We start from the raw sequence: 18,713 nt of genomic DNA on the forward strand, positions 1-18,713 counted from the left end.
ATTATAACAATGAGCTCAAGAATAGAAGAGATTGCAAGGGTGGCACAGAGTAGGGCAAGGTTCAGGTTTACTGTTTACACAGGATAGAGCAGGGTTAGGGCTGTTGAACATACTGCTGTTAGGGCCGCTATGAGTCGCAGGCAACTCGACAGCACATAACAACAACAACATTTGTCTTTAATTTCCTAACTACAATCTCAATCTCTTCTCTATCCATCAGGAAGCTGCCAATTGTCCAGCGGTGAGAATCTTTGTTTTCTTGATGTTGAGCTTTAATCCATATTGACGATTTCAGTCCTTGACCTTCTGCAGCAAATATCTCAAGTCCTCTTCAGTTTCAGCAAGCAATATTGTGTCATTTGCATAACATAGGTTGTTGATGAGTCTTTCTCCAATTCTCATGTCACTTTCTTCCTCATAAAGTCCAGCCTCCTGAATGATCTTTTCTGCATATAGATTGATATAGATGGATAACTTTAGCTTGCTTAGTGTCACAATCAAAACTCTTGGCACCAGCACTCAGGAAATAAAAAGACAAACTGCATTGGGAAAGTCTGCTATCAGGGATATCTCTAGAGTTTTGAAGAGCAATGATGTCAGTCTGAGACTAAGGTGCGCCTGATTCAGGCTATAGTTTTCACAATTACTTGCTATGCATCCAAGAGCTGGACAATAACTAAGGATAAAAGTAGAAGGATCAATGCCTTTAAGCTGTAATGCTGGAGAAGAGTGTTGAACATACCATGGACTTCCAGGAGAACAAACAGGTCTGTCCTGGAGAGGGTGGAACGAGGCTTCTCACTGGTGGCAAGGATTTTGAAGTTCTGTCTCACATACTTTGGGCACATGGCCAGGAGGGACCAATCTTGGAAGAAGGACATCATGTTTGGAAGAGTGAAGGAATAGTGCAAGAGAAGAAGACCCAGGATGAGATGGATTGACTGGAGAAATGAGATTAGGTCTGTTGGAGACAACGAGATTGGCTCAGGAATGGCAAGTTTCAGAGCTAGGCTACATAGGGTCTCTATGAGTCACAGGCATCTTTATGGCACATGACAACAACAACAACAAGGATAACTATGAGTTGTGGTTGACTTGATAACACCTAACCACAATACCATATATAAACAATATGCAATGGTGTGCTGCTGTATGTCTCTTTCTGCTTCTGCATTTTAGTGATGCTATATTTGTGATATGGTGGGAGTATTTACACTGTGGAAGTGGGCAAACGTTACAAATGAAGACTGTCTTCTTACCTGTAGAGCTGGTTGTTACACATCCATAGCACAGCCCATCATTGCTTGGACTGTGACCAAAGCCAGCTTGAGTCGATGTTCCCTGATTACCGAGTGCCTCAGCTCCAGCTGCTGCTTTGCCTGCCCTGCCTCTAGCCCTGCTCTGCCTGAGCCACACTTCCCAGCCTTTGATCCAACTTGATGCTGTCCCAAAATCTTCTATTTCTTACACTTTCAGCTTCTGTTGCTTATAACCATGTACCCTGGCTTGTCTTAAAGTGGCATTACCACAAATGCAGAAAGAAAAGTTCAAAGAGAGTGAGCGAGAGCGCCACAGGAACATTCCGTTGTCTTTTGGTGGGGTGGTTGTTATTATTTGAAGGTCCCTGGCAAAAGTGGTTTGTGCTTGAGCATTCACCTGAAGGCTGATGGCTTAAAACTTAAATATAGCAGCTCTGAGGGAACAAAGACCTGGCACTCCACTTCCATGCAGACCACAGCCTTTCTTGAATCAGTTCTAATCTGTGACAGACACACACGGCTGCCAGGAGTCAAAATGACCACTGCTTTGCCTTTCTGTTACTGGACGTACAAGGCCAAGCACCACTTTTTCACGTCCCTTTACTCGATCAGCCTCATCTACACTGCTTCCTGTTCTCTATAATGTTCAGAAATGGAAAGAGACCCAATGTTCTTTCTCCGAGTGGTGGGCTTTTAGGAATTACTTGTCTTTTTAAAAACCTTCACAGGCCCATTGAGACTGTGGATCAGGCACTCTCTGTTCTCACTTGGTTCTGCTGCAGGAAAGCTGTGTGAATAGGGGTGACACCTTTCCCTTTCTGGTCCTCAGTTTCTTAATCTATAGAACAGTAGTGTGGATGGTGGGCATGAGAACGGCAGCAGCCACACTAACACTTCTGATGCCAGCTTCCACTCCCCGTGTACTTCCTGCAATTACTCAGACCACCTCATCCCTTCCTCACAACAGTCACAGACAGAGGTTCATGGACAGGCCCTACAAACTCCCAGCTGGTGCAAATGGTTAATGTGCCTGACTGTTAATTAAAAAGTTGGAGGTTTGAGCTCACACAGAGCCATGTTGGTAAAAGATATAGTGATTCACTCTCAGATATTCTCTGGCATACAGTTAAACCCTTGAAGTTAAAGCCTGTGTCTGTTCCCCCTGCCTCCCTGCAATGCCAGACGCATTTGTGTCCTGCCATGCCCAGCATCCTCTTCCCCAGGGTCACCACTCTGACCCTCCCTGGGTGCTACTTTACTTCCAGGAGCTGCTCTGACTTCCAGCCACATTCATGGTTGCCACATAGATTGTCTTAGCCACATTGCTTCTTTTGCTCAAGATCCTCCACAGTCTCCCCACTCCCTCTCACTTGAACTTGAACTTCTTGGCTCAACACTAGTCTGCCTTCATCAGGGGTCTTGAACATGGCTCTGCAGCTGGCCTGCTGGTTTGGATCCAATTCTCTATCTGTATGTGTCCCCAGCAAATGATTCAACTAACTCCTCTGCATCTCAGATCCCATGTTTATAACAATCCTAGTGCCTACTCAAGGGCTTCGGGGAGGATTAAATGAGGTAACGATGAATGTAAAGCTCCCAGAACAGTTCCTGGAACATCTGAAATGCTCAATTATGTTAATTATTATCATTACTTCTATTCTTTCCCTGCTCCAAGCCTCAGGCCCCAGGCAAAGGGAATGGCTGTCCCTTCCCTCCTCTTTGTCTTGATTTCTCTGTTCATACTGCTCTTTCTACCTGGAGGGAACCACTGTCCTCTCCAGTGAACAGCTACCTGTTCTACAGCATTTCCTTCACAGACTGTCTGCTCCAGCAGTGCTCCCTATCTTCTAGCCAAGGGACTGACTCTCACATTTCAACTTTATGACATTTTTCTCCAAAGCTATCCCACCACAGAGGCAAGTGAACATCCCCAGTCAGAGATGGCCCTTGGGGTCACTTGCTGGGACCATGGAAATTTCCAGGGGCCCTCCTTTAAGGGTGAAGGGTGATGCTGGCAGGGGGATCAGGGAGGCGTCGACTGAGGCACTAATTTCCATCGACTATAAATAACTTCGGGTCTGAAACCACAGCAGGTTTCACATACAGTGTGCCAGGAGGAGTAAGATGATCACAGTGGAGTGAGCAGGGACTGTAAATAACTCACCTGCCCAATAGGGCCTCTTGTGTGACAGGTGGGTCTGCAGGACTCAGCTGTTTCTGCTCTCGGGAGTTGCAGCCGGGGGACACTAGGGAACCCAGAAAGGACAGCTGATGACTAAGACCACACTAACATTAGAGATGGTCCGGTCACTGAGCAAGGTTGCTCACCCCTTAGTTAATTTTATAGATGACGAAGACTCAAGGAGGGCAGTCACTGGGAAGAGGGAGCCATGGGACTGTTGCTGAGAAACACTTTGGAGGAGCTGGCTTGTCCCGGCAGAGCCTGAGATGGCTCTGGAAACCATGTGCTGCTGAGGAGAGGCGGACTGGGGCCCCAGGCACCTGCAGCCACAACTCGGAGGTTTCAGGTCACAGGCTTTCCAGGAAAGAAGACCTCGAATCTGGCCATGAGCTGACTACCCTTTGTCAATTTGATGTCTGCATTGCTAGGACAGCATAGATGATGAATGTCAACTCTAGAATGACTGAGGAGAGGGGCGTCAGAGACCATCTCACCTGCTCTCTTTACTTTCCAGATAGGGATACTGAGGCACATGGAGTGGGGCTTGTGGCAGGTCCCCATCAGTTAGGGCCAAAGTCAGGTTGGTCCCTACTCTTCCCAGTCCAAGGAATCTTCTGGAACACAGGTCTGGATAGCCATTTCCTGCACTGTCAACCCTGGGAGGGTGCACTGGAGGAAGGCCACGGCGCTATGACCTTTCCTGCTGCCCAGTTGTGGGCCAGGCACTTTCTGTGTGTTCTCATTTAACCTACGGACTAATGCGGGCCTGGAAGTCACTACTGGATATTCTCTACTCTCTTTTGCAGGTATGAAAACAGAAGCACCAAAAGCTTATATGGTCTGCCTGAAGCCATATAATTTAGAGCAGGGCTGGGGCCCCAAGGCAGTAACTACAGTTTAGCACATTTCTTCAGCATAAACTGAAAGGATTTTTAAAAAATAAGAATCTTATCAGCTGCTTCTCTATGTACAATGGATCATCCTGGTCCAGTCTGGGCTGCAAGTCCAGAACCTCACCCACTCAACATCTTTCCATGTCCTGTTGTTGTTGTTAGGTGCCATCGAGTTGAGTACGACTTGTAGCGACTCTATAACAACACATCTGAACCCCGTTCCATCCTGTGCCATCCTCAGAATACTTCAAGTCTGTGCTCTATCTCTAAAACCGTAACTACCCTTTATTGTTCATAGAGTTTTCAGAGGTCTGCTATTTCAGAAATATATTAGAGCAGTCTCTACATCTTGGGCACCTCAAAGCCTCCGTTTTCCTGCATTCAGCGAGCTCTGACTGGCCCCACTCTGGGAAAGGGATTTCCCTCAGAGCTCACTTCTTTCTCACACAAATGATGCAGATAAACAAAAACTACTGTCCATGGGGAAAGAGTGGATAGGAAATGAACACTGCAGCAGAACAAAGGAGAGAAAGAACTACGTGAAAGGTACGTATGATGGTGCATCATATGTGTGAGAAGACTCTGGAACAAGGGGTGAATTGCTAGGGAAGGGGGGAATGTGCTACAATGAATATAAAAGAAGGGGAAAAAAACAAAAGGAAGGGAGAATGGCTCCACCTTGAAGAATGGAATCAGGGTTACTAACCTGTACATGCAGCAACTGTTGAACTGGTGTATGCTCTGCTGTGTGCATGCTTAGCAACAATAAAAGAGACAAAGTTTAAAGAAAAATCCAAACAAAACTACTGCTCACATGTAAAAAGTCAATTAAAATGCAGAGTCTAGCAAAGCCAGCCTGCAGTGTGTGGCCTGGAGACACCTTTGGGCATAATAAATGTCTTCCTGGCTTCCTGTGTCCACCTAGCTCCAGCTTCAGGGCATCTGCCCCTGCTGTCCGCACACCGAGCATTTTAGTCAGACTCCCTGACCTGGAAGGCCAGCCTTGCAGAGTGAGAAGGCTACGTGTGTCTGGTGCCCAGAGGCCATGCTCGCTTCCCAAGCATTGGTCCTGGCTGGGCTGCTGAATGGTGGCTTCCTGAGCTCTCAGCTTATCTGAGAGGTGGGAGCAAGTCCCCACACAGGGCAGGTACAGAGATGAAATAAGCAAATGGCCCTGGAGCCCCAGCAAAGAATTCAACACATAAACTAGGATCTAGTGTCACCGCTGGAATTAGTATCACTGCTGTAACTAGTGTCATTACTATAACTAGTGTCAGTGTTGTAACTAGTACTGGTGTTGTAACTAGTGTCAGCATTGTAACTAGTGTCAGCACTTTACCTAGTGTCACCGAAGTAACTGGTGTCATTGTTGTAACTAGTGTCAGTGCTGTAACTAGTGTCAGCACTTAACTAGTGTCACTACTGTAATTAGTGCCAGCTCTGTAACAAGTGTCACTGCTGTAACTAGTATCAGCACTGTAACACTATGTCACCTAGTGTCGTTGCTGTAACTAGTGTTGGTGCTTGTACCTAGTGTCAGTGCTCTAACTAGTGTCGGCACTGTAACTAGTGTCAGTGCTGTGACTAGTGTCAGCATTGTAACTAGTGTCAGTGCCATAACTAATGTCACTGTGATAACTAGATCGGTACTGTAACTAGTTTCACCATTCTGACTAGTGTCAGTGCTGTAACTAGTGTCAGTGCTGTAACTAGTGTCAGCACTGTAACTAGTGCCACGGCTGTAACTAGTATTGGTGCTGTAAGTAGTATCTGCACTGTTAACTAGTATCACTAGTTACATTAGTAACTAATTGGTGACACTAGTCAGTCTTGGCTGTCTGGGGGAGCATATGGAATGCCTCCTTTCAGAGGAGCACAGGAGACCCCAGGCTCTGCTCAACAATGACCAGGGTCGGTCAACAAGTCTGCTTGGTGTGAGAGAAGCAGAACAAGCAATGAGATGACCACCAATGTCCACCAGGTCTGGAGGAAGATATTAAAACAGATGATGTGCAAACAGGGATGCTGAGGCTTAGAGGGTGGAGTTAAGACTCAAACTTAATGCTCTTCTAGTTTCTTCTCTTTTCAGAGCACAAAAGAAGCACTTAGTGTTTATCCTACAAAGCATGGATCCCTTTATATCATAGCACTTTTGGCTGGCTTAGTGGTAAGGAATTGCACTATCAAACGAAAGGCATGTAATTCAAAGCTGCTTTGCAGTAGAATGATGGGACATCTCCTGAGTGATTTACTGCCTCTGCAAACAAGTTGAAGGGTCAACTATGACCTTACAACAACAACATTTAGGGGCACATCTGGCCTCAAGGAACTGTGGTGATCACAGAGAACCACTCAGAAAGGCCTGGCTCACATGCTGACAATGACACCTGCAAAGTGACTCAGACTGGCTTCCTAAATGAGCCCCACTTATAAAGGCTTGCTTTTCCACCCCCTTTTCTGGGAGCCTGGCTTTGCAAAGCACCCTGGGGCCAGGCAGCACCCATAATCTACAGGATGGGACTCCCCCACCCCAGCCAGTTCTGTGGAGGTCCTCATGAAAGCCCATGAAAGTGGGTGGCTCTGGTCCAGACTCCCCAGAACTCCCCAACCAGCCTGAGCAGCTGTATGCTCAACTGCCATGGCAGCTCAGCTTGGGAGCATGGATTGTTGTTGTTAGGTGCTGTCGAGCACAACTCATAGCGTCCCTAGATCTAAGCCCTGCCCTATCCTGCGTCATCCTTATCTTCCCTGACACACCTGTGCCCACCTCTACAGTCACTGTGTGAATCCAGCTGGCTGAGGCCATCTTTCTTTCACTGACTCTCTTCCTTTCCAAGCATGATAGCCATCTTCAAGGAACAGTCCAGCCTGGCATGAGAAGTTCAGCCCTCTCCTAGCAACATGCTCAAAGTATGTGAGAGGAAGTTTTGTCATCTTTATCTCCAAGGAACATTCTGGCTGCCCTTTCTGTAAGACATATCAGTTCTTTTGGCAGTCCATAAGATACTTGGTACTGCTCTCTAACATCACAGCTCAAAGGCATCAATTCCTCTGTCATACTTATTCATGGTCCAGCAGCTCTCAGAAGCATAACAAGTGACTGAAAAGTCGATGGCCTGAATCAAGCACACCTTAAGTCTTGACACTGATATCATTGTTCCTTACTAACTTGGAGAGGTCCCCGGTGAAGACTTACTCAATATGTCTCTTGATCTGCATACTGCTGGTACTGAAGGTGTTGACTGGGGAAAACGGAGGGCACAGCTCATTCAACATATTGGTTGACTTTTCTGATGATTCAGAGAGTTTGCACGGGTCGCATTCTCCATGTGACTCATCACACTTTCACGGAAAGCTGTGCTTTTAAAGAATTTTTCTCCTGGTAGTAATTGGGTGGTTGGGAGCGGGGAGTGGGCTCTATAAACACTGCATCAAATAGAGCACTGCCATTTCTTTTAAAATATACGTTGCTCAAGCCTGCTCAGTTAAGCTGTCTTTTCCTTTTCTACTAATTAACTTGAGGTGGCTTCTTATAGTCACACAGAGAATAAGAAGAGCAGCTAACACTGCCTGCACACCTACTATGTGGTAAGCACTAAGCTCCAAATGCAGCACTGTCATGCTCAGAGCACGAAGGAGTGCCTCAGGTGGAAATGGGAAAGCTGAAGCACAGAGCTGCTAGGTAATTGCTCCCACCTTTTATAGCTAAATAAGAGCAAAGTCAGGGTCTGTACCAAGACAGGCTGACTCTACATCTTGACTACTATAACACCATACTGCTCCAGCTGACCTCGACGGTCCTGGCTGATGCCCGTGGCCCTGGTGACACTATGGATAAGGATGTGGTTAGATTATGGTCATCCTGCATTTGCTGTTTCTGGATCTCTTCTCCTCAAGTTTAGGCTTCTCTTCCTGTCCAGGCACAATACTCCACAGGGACGCTGCTTGTCCTCTGTTCCTCCACACCCCAACTAGCATGCAGTAGGTGCCTCTGTGTCTTCATGACCTCTACTTCCAAGAGCACAAACAGATCTGTTCTGGGGAAAGTGCAATCAGCATGCTCCTTGGGCCAAGGCTGGTGAAATGTTACCTCACATACTTTGGACATATTGTAATGTAAGGAGGAGTCAGTCCTTGGGGACAGACATTATTCTTGGAAAGACAGAAAGTCAATGCAAGGCAGGGAGACAGATTGACAAAGTGACTGTAACAATGGGCTGAAGTGTGTCAGAGTTGGTGAGGATGGCACTGGACAGGGCAGGGTTCACAGCCATTGTTCATAAGGTTGCTATGGAGTTGCAGTCGACTTACTAACACATAAAAACATAACTCCAATAACATATAATAACTTCATTACCTGAGGAGCCGACCATACCCCTCACTCTTCCTGAGGAACCTACCCTACCCCTCACTCTCCATAAATAGAAAATTGGCTCTGAGCCTGAAGTCAATGCAAGACAGGGAGACAGATTGGTTCAGGACAGTGGCCACATGATTCAGATGACCCAGTGAGAGTCTTCTTGGGATTGGAGGAGGGCGGGTATCTGATAAAAAGTTGTCTTTGGTGGTTTCACTGGCCAGGGTGGGGGTGGTTAACCAGCAGCTGCCAGACCTCCACAGGAAGTTCTACCTGGAGTGAAGCTCACACAGCACAGGTGACAAAGACCTGACATCTGAGGGCCCAGGTCAGCTCCTCTGGAGGCCAGCCTGCCCCTAGCACAGGTCGCACAGGTCGTGGATATTCCTCTGTGCTTTAAACAGTTTGAAAGGGGGCTTCTGTCCTAATGAATAGAAGTCACTCAATAAATACTGGAAGACAATAGTTTTTTTTATAGGAAGCTCGTGGATCACTCTGAACCCACTGCCTTAGCCTCCAAACAGCAGAATGGAAGTAACACATTTCCCATGAGACAAGTATGAAAACTGAGGCTGCAGAACACAACCCCACTCGCTGTCAGCTGCTTGGCAGGCCCCTCCCCAGCCTCCAGGTCATCTCCTGCCCCCTCCTCCCCTCTGCATTTCTGGGAGAAGGCATCTACATTTCCTCAGCCTTGAGGAGCTCCCCTCCAGGCCTTATACCAGCAGAGTCCTGCGGCTTAGAAGAGATGATCAGCCGCTTTAGGGGCAGAATTCAGGACCCATCTCTGGTACTGTGGGCACGCCTCCCTGCTGGTCAGGGACATGCCCCCCCTGAGTCTTTGCAGCCTCAGTTTCCCATCAGCCCCTGAGAGCCCCCCCCCCCGAGAACTAGAAAACATACAGGATAGACAGAAGGACTGCCACGTGCTGTGCTGCCCATAGTGCCCAGCTGGCAGTGACTCTCTGGATGACCACAGCCTCTGTGAGGCTAAAAGGTGTTCTCGTTTAACATCTTATTTACATGAAGCATGATCTGTGTTATCTGCCTCTTTTGTCCTCATCCTGTCTGCCCCTCTCACCACCACCGGGCTCTCCTGTTGTGGGATTCATGCAAAATTAAGCACAGGTTCTGTTTCACAGTGCCCTGAGGTATTGGATTCCTGCCCCAGCCCTGAAGCTCCATCTTCTTCCCCCGGCCCCACCATCCAAAGCTGTGACTCAGTACAGAACTTCTGTGTCTTGTCTTTGAGGATGCCCATTCCTGACATTGAGGGGCACGTGAAAAATAGCAAAGGGAAGAGGTTAGAGGAGTGCTCCTCTGTGCTCTGGGTATGTTCCAAGAGTGATGCAGGCATCCTGTGCTCTGTCTGCACCCTACAGGCTCCCCCTCCTCACCCTCCCTCCCTCCCTCCCTTCCTTCCTTCCTTCCTGTTATTTCTTTTTCCCTCCTTCCCTTCTCTCTCTCTCTCCTGAAAATATTTCCAGAGCCCCAGGCATACCTCTGGATGATGAAGTGCGGGTGGGGAAGGATGAGCAACCTCTTCACCCGTGCACTGTTTACCTTCTCACTCCCCCCCCCTCACTTGCTTGGAGCTATGTCCTTGTCCTCAGACAGCATGCTAAACCCACCCTCTCTGGGCGCTGGAGCGTCCCAATATCTCATCTTTCTTGGGGACTGGGCCCATGTATATTGGATATAATGATAGAAACCAGCTGATCCTGACTCAGGGTGACCCTGTGTGTATCAGGACAGACCACCCTCCATGTGGACCCAGAGGCCACCTGTGGGGAGCAGATGACCAACTTCTTCTTTCAAGGGGCCTCTGAGGGCTGTAAGCTGGCAACAGTGACAAGGACGTCATTGTCTAATGTGCTCCACACACGCCGTCTTTCATGCTGGTGACCTGGGTGCCGTCACATTCCCGGAGGCGGGCACTGTCTTTATGGCCACTCACAGACATGGCAGTGGAGGCTTGGAGAGCTTCAGCTGCACTCTCCCAGCGTCCCTCTAAAGGCTGGTGGTTAGGGGACAGTGTGCTAGAATGCTAACCAATAAGCCAGCAATTCACATCTACTAGCTCTTCTGGGAGAAAGAAGGGCAGTTTCCTCCCGTAAAGGTTTACAACCTTGAAACCCAATGGAGCATCTTTAGGACTTGGACTCTATTTGAGGCGGTGGTTTTTGTGTTTCACTTTTGGGAGTTTGGGACATTGCTCTTCAAGCAGTAAGCTGGTCAAGGGCTCTAACTTCAGTTTCTGGGATTCACCTGTTTGAGACTGGAAAAGAGGAAGGAAAGGAGGAGGGGTGACAGGCAGTGAAAGTCACTGGTTACAGATAGAACAGAGTCAAATCAGGGATGAGGAACAGGAGGGACATAGATTAGGGAGAGGCTGCCCTGGGTGGGCCTAGAGGACAGATTTACTCCACAGGCTGTTCTAGAACTGGGCTCCCAAGAGGAACACTGCTGGCTTGGAGTGAGCTGAGCCCATGATACATGCAGCAGTGGGGAGGATGGTCCACCGAGCGTCCACCTGCTGGCGTGGACTTCTCGCCTTGAGTTCCATGTCACTCGCAGAGATCCCAGCCCGACGCTTGTCTGGACGTGGACCCTCCTCCTCCTCTTGTTGCTGCCTCATCTCCAGCTCACAGCTGGCCCTCCAGTGGGGTTCCCAGGCTGCCTGTGAGCAGGAGAATGCCCATCTCTCTTCCCTCCCGAGGAGCCACTGTGGATTCGAACCCAAGAGAAGGAAGGCTTTTTGAGTTAGCATAGCAACATTGCAGGGACTGCGTCACCAGAGCAGGTGTGAATGGGAGGGCTAACTTCTACGGGCCCTGTAGGGGCCCTGCAGTGTAACTCAGAGAGCATCATCCTGAGGTCCCTGTTGGTCAGCATAGCCCTAGATCATGTTGCTCTTTATTTGGAACTGGAAGTTGGGCATTTCTCTAATCAAAAGAAGTCCCCAGGTTCAATTCTGCCCACACAGGGAAGGCCCAATGCTAAGCACAAGGGGAAAGAAAGCACAGTTCTACCCAACAAGACCCCTGTGACAGCTGGTAACCGTTGTTCCTTAGGGGTCACACAGGCTTGATTTAGGGACTCCTGGGTCTGGAGCTTGGTGCTGTTGTTAGGTGATGCCAAGTCAAGTATAACTCCTCCAAACCCTGTCCTCTCCTGCGCCATCCTCATCACCTCGACATACCTGGGCTCACTGCTGTACTCACTGTGCCAAGCCTTTCCTTTGAGTGTCTTCATCTCTTTTGCTGATCCTTCACCTTTCCCAACACGATGTCTCTTTCTAAGGAAAAGCCTCTCTTAACAACATGTCCAAAGTATGTGAGATGAAGTTTCACCATCCTTGCCTCTAAGGGGCACTCTGGTTATAAGTTTTCCAAATCTATCTATTTGTTTTTATGGTAGTCTTCTCCAATACCACAACTCAAAAGAATTGCTTCTTCTTCTGCCATCTTTATTTTTTATTTAGCTCTCAATGCATAGCAATTGGAAAGATCATGCACCTTAGTCCTCAAACTGACATCAGTTTGAGTCTTCAAACTCAAACTCAGTGGACTTGCCCTATGCAATATGTCTTCTGATCTGACTGCTGGTACCAAGGGTGTTGCTTGTGGATCCAAGTAAGATGAAATGACTTTATACATCTTACCTGGAACTTGATGAGCTGTGTTGTCCAAAGTGGGGTGGCCTATGTGTCTCACCTGTAAAGTGGGTAACAGTACCCACATGATGAGGGACACAGGCCCACCCAGCCAGAATGCTGCTGGGTGCCTGCAGGAAGGAGATGCAGTTCCACCCTCTGCTGAGAAGGCACTCAGGAGATCTTGCAGAAACCAACATCGGGTGTGGAGATGCTGCACCTTTGGGCTGACCTAATTCAGTGATTTACAGTCCATTTTATTGATGAGAAGGCAGAGACATTTAGTCTCTGGGACTGGGGGCTAGACCCTAACATCTCCCCATGTATGCAGTGCTGCTGTGGGCTACTTCACGCAGTCTTCACATCAGCCTCATAAGGGGGCTACTAGTGTGACTGCTTTACCCGCTACCTCTGCAGTCAATTGATTCTGACTCACAGCAACTCTCTATCAGTTTCCAAGAATGTAAATCTTTATGGGATGAGACTTCCCAGTGTCCTTTCTTAGAGTAGCTGATGGATTTGAACCTTTCAGTTAGTTATGCAATGTAACACCAGAGCTCTTTCTACTGAGGTGCTGAGAGGCTAACTGTTTCCACAGATGCCAAGAGGGAAAGCCAGGCTCAAGCCACACAAAGCCAGGACCTATAGCGTTATGTTACTCTTTCCCACCCCTTCATTGTGAAAGGCCCCTCTAAGGACCAGAAAGGCAGAGCCTGCGGAGCCCCTGATGGTCTTCCCTTGTGGATGTAGCGCTTCCCTTCTCGGAGACCTTCCTCATCAGAGATCTCAGAGGGTCCTCATGAAAAAGAAAGAAATCACTGCAGCATTATTTAAAACAGTAAAAAGGTGGAAAGAGCCCAAGAGCCCACCAGAAGATGAATGGTATGTTTCCACAATGGAGTACTATGCAATGCTAAAGAACAATGAAGAACTCACGGAACACTGTACAACATGAACTGATCAAGTGGAAATGAGGGTGAGAGGCATACATCAGTCACCAAAGGACTATTATGACATTAAAACTCATCACTTTCACGGAACCCACTCATAGCTGACCTTCTAGCAAGTTTTCAGAGGCTATAAATCACATGGTTTTTGCAATCACTTGTTATGCATCAGAGAGTTGGACAATGACCAAGGAGGATCGAAGGAGAATTGATGCCTTTGAGCTGTGGTGCTGGAGAAGAGTATTGAGAATACCATGGGCTGCTAGGAAAACAAACAGATTTGTTCTGGAAAGGGTTAAACCGGGTGGCTACTTGGAGGCAAGGATTCTGAGGCTCCGTCTAACTTACTTTGGACATGCTGTGAGGAGAGACCGGTCCTTAGAGAGGGACATCATGCTTGGGAGGGTGGAGAGACAGCGCAGGAGAGGAAGGCCCTCTATGAGGTGGATTGATTCAGTGACTGGGATAATTGGGATGGGAGTGTCAGAGACAGTGCGATTGGCACAGGACAGAGCGGAGTTTAGGGCTGTTGTACATAGGATCGCTATGAGTCGCAGGCGACTCGACAGCACATAACAACAACAACAACAACAACAACAACATAAATCACATGAAAGGAGATTGCCACCAGAACTACCTATTACAGAATAAGGCCACAATTATAAAAAGCTAAGGAAAAGTTCACACACAGAATAATTCCTGGAGGGAGGAAGGGGAAAGTAAAAATGAAAAGATAATTGGGTGAAGGGAAAGGCAATGTAAGGGGTTGGTAAAACATTAGAATCAATTGGTTAATTATAATTAAGGGTACAAAACAAAATGTGTATAGAATGATTGAACAAAAATCAGTATAATTTACATACTTTTGAATACTGATCCACAAGCATCTAGTTTGAAAATGGCACAGCAATAGTCAATTTCACAGGTGAAAAAAACCTAGTCCCCTTTATTTTTCAAGTAATGACAAACTTCTTGAAAGGAGCTCTAGTAGCCTGGTCTGCAGGGACCTACACTGCTAACCCAAATGGCCCACATCTCTGGTAGTTTGAATTGGCCAGTGGCTCCTTGACAGGAAGATGGGAAATCTCCTTTGCAATTTACAATCTCAGAAACTCAAGGAAGGTCAGTTATGAGTTGGCACTGGCTTGATGATAATGAGTTTGGGGTTTGGGGTTTGGGCCACATTCTTGTAATGTCTGTGGAATTCCAAAAAATCCTGCTTTATGTCAGGGCCTGAGCTTTCCCTTCTCTTTCCTTCGCTGTCTGTCTCAGATACCTCTTCCTCCAGGAAGCCTTCCTGAATCTCCATTACCCACATCACCTTACTCAGAGGTAATGGTACCCTGGGACCCTGTCTACACATGGGGTAGATTATCTGCTACCTCAGTTGTGCAGTCACCTAGTATCTGTTCCTTGTGGACTGAGGACTCAGGAGCTACACATCCCCTGTGGCAGACCTCCGGCTTGTGCTGGGAGTCCAGTCCTGCAGCAGTCCACAGTGGTGACACAGAGAATCATGTGGGGTCTAGTGTGTTAGTTCAGTGTTCCCAGAGTCTCACCCCATGTACAATTTTGGCTGAGTTTCTTTGCCTACATCTCTGACCCAGCTTTGTCAAGGTCTGCAAACCCACTCACATGCAGCAGCTTTTTGTTATTGACTGAGTTGATGCCTGTTTCTGGTGACTCCACTTGCCTCAGAGTAGAACAGGGTTCCACAGGGATGTATTTCACCAGGCCCTTCTTCTGAAATGCCTGTGGGTGAATGTCAGCTTCCAGTCTTTCCTATATGCACTCAGACTCAAACTCACTGGTCCCAAGTGGGTTCCCAAGCCTGTGACTCATAGGGGGAAGGGGCTGTCCATCTTGCTCCCAATGAGGGGCTGGTAGATTTGAATCATCACAGCCAGGACCTTTAGGCTAGCAGCTCAACTTTCTATACACTAAAATACCAGAGCTCCTTCTATGCACATGCTGCTGTTGTTGTCTGTCAAGTCGGATCCTACCCCTACAGTGGGCTTTCAGAGGTGGTAAACCAAACAGGAGGAGACTGTCTCCCATAGAGCAGTTGGTGGATTTGAACCTTGTGCCTTTGGGTTGGCAGTGTAGCTCTTTATCACTTGGCCACCAGATAAGCACTAGTGACAACTAAGAGAGACAAGACTGCAGTTAAATCCTATCCTCCGAGGGGCGAGCTCAGGTGAGGTGAGAGGCCACTAACACTTCGAGCTTGCACACTTACCTTCTACAGGTGAGGTCTTGAGGCGCCGGCAGATGGCCTCAGTGTCGCCGTAGGTCTCCTTGATCTTGACCACAGCCTCCGTGCCCCGCAGCTCCATGAGGGAGCGGAGCTCCTCCATCGTGCACCCAAACTCACCCCCATGGCTCGACTCATTTCTTTGGTTTTTGGAGTAAAAGTCACTGTTGGTCATGTCACCCATGATGGCTGCAGTCCCCTCCTGGGGTCAGTGCTGGGCAAGAAAGTGTGGGGAGATGGCTCCGAGTGTCTTTAGCTCCACTTCACTGGATTACTCCTGGCTCCAGACTGTGTTCCAGGGGAAGGGGGTGGCCGAGGTGGCCTGATGACCGTGGTGCTGAGCTCCAATAGGGGTCCCCAGGTGCAGGAAGAGATCCAGGGGCCAGATGGGCTCAGGGTTGCAGACCCAGAAGTCTCCATTCAGCGGGGCCCATGCTGTTCCCAGAGCAGGCATCTACATGGTCAGGGCAGCGGCTTCTGTGGGGTAAGCACAGAAGAGTGAGTCAGCAGACTGCAGGCTTCATTGGACAGGCCGTCAGGAACACTACAGTGCACACCATCTCCCCACACCCCACTGACAGATGCACACATGTGCACAGACACACACATAAGAACACACATGCAGATATCACCCAAGCAACATTCCTTTTATACACATATACCAAAGCAAGGGTTTAATAAATCCACTGCTGTTGAATAGATTTTGACTCACAATGACCCTGTTAGGCAGTAGAAGTGCCCTCTCAGGTCCCTGTGGCTGGAAGTCTTTATAGATGCAGATGATTCATCTTCCTCCTGTGGAGTGCCTGGGGGTTCTAACCACCAATCTTTCAGTTAGCAGCCTCTGACCATCAGGACCTCTGGGCATTTCCCTACATCATCACATGACACTTGCACATACTGCAAACCCATATGGTGCCTATACCTGCCCAGGCACTCCTTAACACAGCACTGGGGAGGCATAGGCTGAGCATGTCATCATGCACAGTCTATGTCAACACAGCTATGCTGTATACCGACTTGTGCACCCTAGGTGCACATGTGATAGGCATACACAGATCAGGGTGCGCACATAGTTCAGGTATACACATAGCTTGGGTGCACACACAGCTTGGTATGCACACACATCTAAGGGTGCACATACAGTTCAGGGTACACACTCAGCTCAGGGTGCACACACCACAGGCATGCACAGCTCAGAATGCACATATAGCTTGAGCTCTGGATATACACACAGCTTGAGGTGCACACACAGCTTGGAGTGCACACATTATAGGCACACAAAGCTCAGGTTGCATACACAGGTTGGGGTGCACACACAGCTCAGGGCGCACACACCACAGGCAGATACAGCTCAGGGTGCACACACAACTGGAGCTTGGGATATACACACATTTAGGGGTGCACACACAGCTTGGAGTGCACACACCACAGGCACAAACAACTTGTGCACACACAGCTCGCACTCAGGATATACACACAGTTCAGAGTGGGTGCACAGCTCAGAATGCACATACCACTGGCACATACAACTCTTGCACATGCCACAGGCAAAGCTCGGGGTGCACACGTGGCTTGAGCTCGGGGTGTGCACCCAGCTCGGGAGGGACACACCACAGGCACACATGACTCAATTACACATGCTACAGGCACGCGTAGCTCAGGGTGTACACCCAGTTCGGGGTGCACACAAGGCTTGAGTGCACACATCCAACTTGTGTCTAGGTTCTGACCCACTGCCACACACACTTTAACAGAAGGCCTCCTCCACACCCGTGTACTCTAATGTACACACACATTGCCACACATGCACATACATTTTAACATTCCCACCACTTTTTTACCAAATCACCTGCCCTCACAGTCCCTCTGTGCACACATTGACTTCAACTCCTCTTTCTCTCATTATCTTCAACATGCTTATAACCCCTTTCCCTCAGGCTGGGAGCTGACTGGCCCAGGCCCTACTTGGAGATGCCCACACACTCACAACGCCTACCCTTGCAGATTCACACCCTTCTCCTCACACTCCCTCTGCTCTCATCTTGCACACGTGTGTGAGTAGGGCAGCTGGAAGAAAACAACTCACCTCCACTCAGGTCCACCACCCACAAGTGCCAAGCTCCCTACCAGGCCAGATGAGGCCCCTCATGCATATTCATGAGGGTGTCCCTAGTCCAATGCCAGGACCCTGGAGGAGGTCAGCCGACCTTGAGCCCTCACCTGGGGGATTCCCCCATAGCCCGCACCATGGACAGCGGCTGCGTGAAGTCCCTTTGGCGAGCTGAGCTGGCGGCGCAGGAGGAAGCAGCGTGGCCCCGCCCCACCCGGCGGCCACCCTGTCCAGCGCATCTGCCAGCAGAGAACCCAATCCGTGTGGACACCTAACACTGCGGCCAGCCCGGCAAGCGTTGGGTGACAAAGGGCTCCTGCTGGGCTCGGCTGGTCCTGGCACAGGCACAGGCCCCGCCCTGCAGCCGTGGACAGCTGGCCCTCCTGGGCTCAGGGCAGGGCGACCAAGCCCCGGCAAGCCCCCTCTCGTTCACTGTCCTGTCCTCCTGCACACGAGGAACTTTAGAGATAATCCTATGTTCCTTCCAGCGAGGAACCTGACGTGCAGGGAGGGAAAAGGGCTGGTGCTGAGCTCCCAGAGGGAGCGGCCAGAGCAGCTGCTGCCCGGACCCCAGCCCAGCAGCCTCGCCCCTTCCCCCTAGGGGGCGCGCTCTCTTCTGTCTTGGAGTCTGGTCACTGGACAATGCCAGTTAAGAACAAAGGACTTGGAATCAGATCTGCCTGGATTCACATGTGAGCCCTCCTAAATCCTGGTTGTGTGGCTCTGGGCAAGTCACTTCACTTTTCAGAACCTCATTCCCTCATCTGTGAAGTTGTTATGCTATTGTTAGGCATAGCCAGATCGAGTACAATTCACAGTGACCCTGGGAGCAGCAGATGTGAACGCTGTCCTGTCCTGCGCCCTTCTCATTGTCTCTGACACACATGAGCCCCTTGCTGCAGCCACTGTGTCTGTCCTTGTTGAGGTGCTTCCTCTCATTTGCTGACCGTCCAATTTTCCAAGCATGATGTCATTTTCCAAGGACTGGTATCTCTTAACAACATGTCCAAAGCATATGAGATAGAGTTTAATGATCTTCCCTCTTAAGAAGCA

At 49.0% G+C, this 18,713-nt stretch overlaps 1 protein-coding gene across 1 annotated transcript in view; it reads right to left on the bottom strand.

Moving 5' to 3' along the window:
- Positions 1-15,789, bottom strand: part of ATP2B2 (ATPase, Ca++ transporting, plasma membrane 2) — a 257,365-nt gene extending 241,576 nt beyond the window's left edge. The window contains exon 1 of the mRNA XM_006900551.1: positions 15,533-15,789. Within this exon, the coding sequence (XP_006900613.1) occupies positions 15,533-15,731 (199 nt within the window). The 5' untranslated portion in view covers positions 15,732-15,789. The remainder of the gene's footprint in view (positions 1-15,532) is intronic.
- Between the last annotated feature and the right edge of the window lie 2,924 nt (positions 15,790-18,713).

Source organism: Elephantulus edwardii, unplaced genomic scaffold (assembly GCF_000299155.1).
Source record: "Elephantulus edwardii isolate Elephantulus edwardi_28Jun2011 unplaced genomic scaffold, EleEdw1.0 scaffold00288, whole genome shotgun sequence".
NCBI classification, from domain to species: Eukaryota; Metazoa; Chordata; class Mammalia; order Macroscelidea; family Macroscelididae; genus Elephantulus; species Elephantulus edwardii.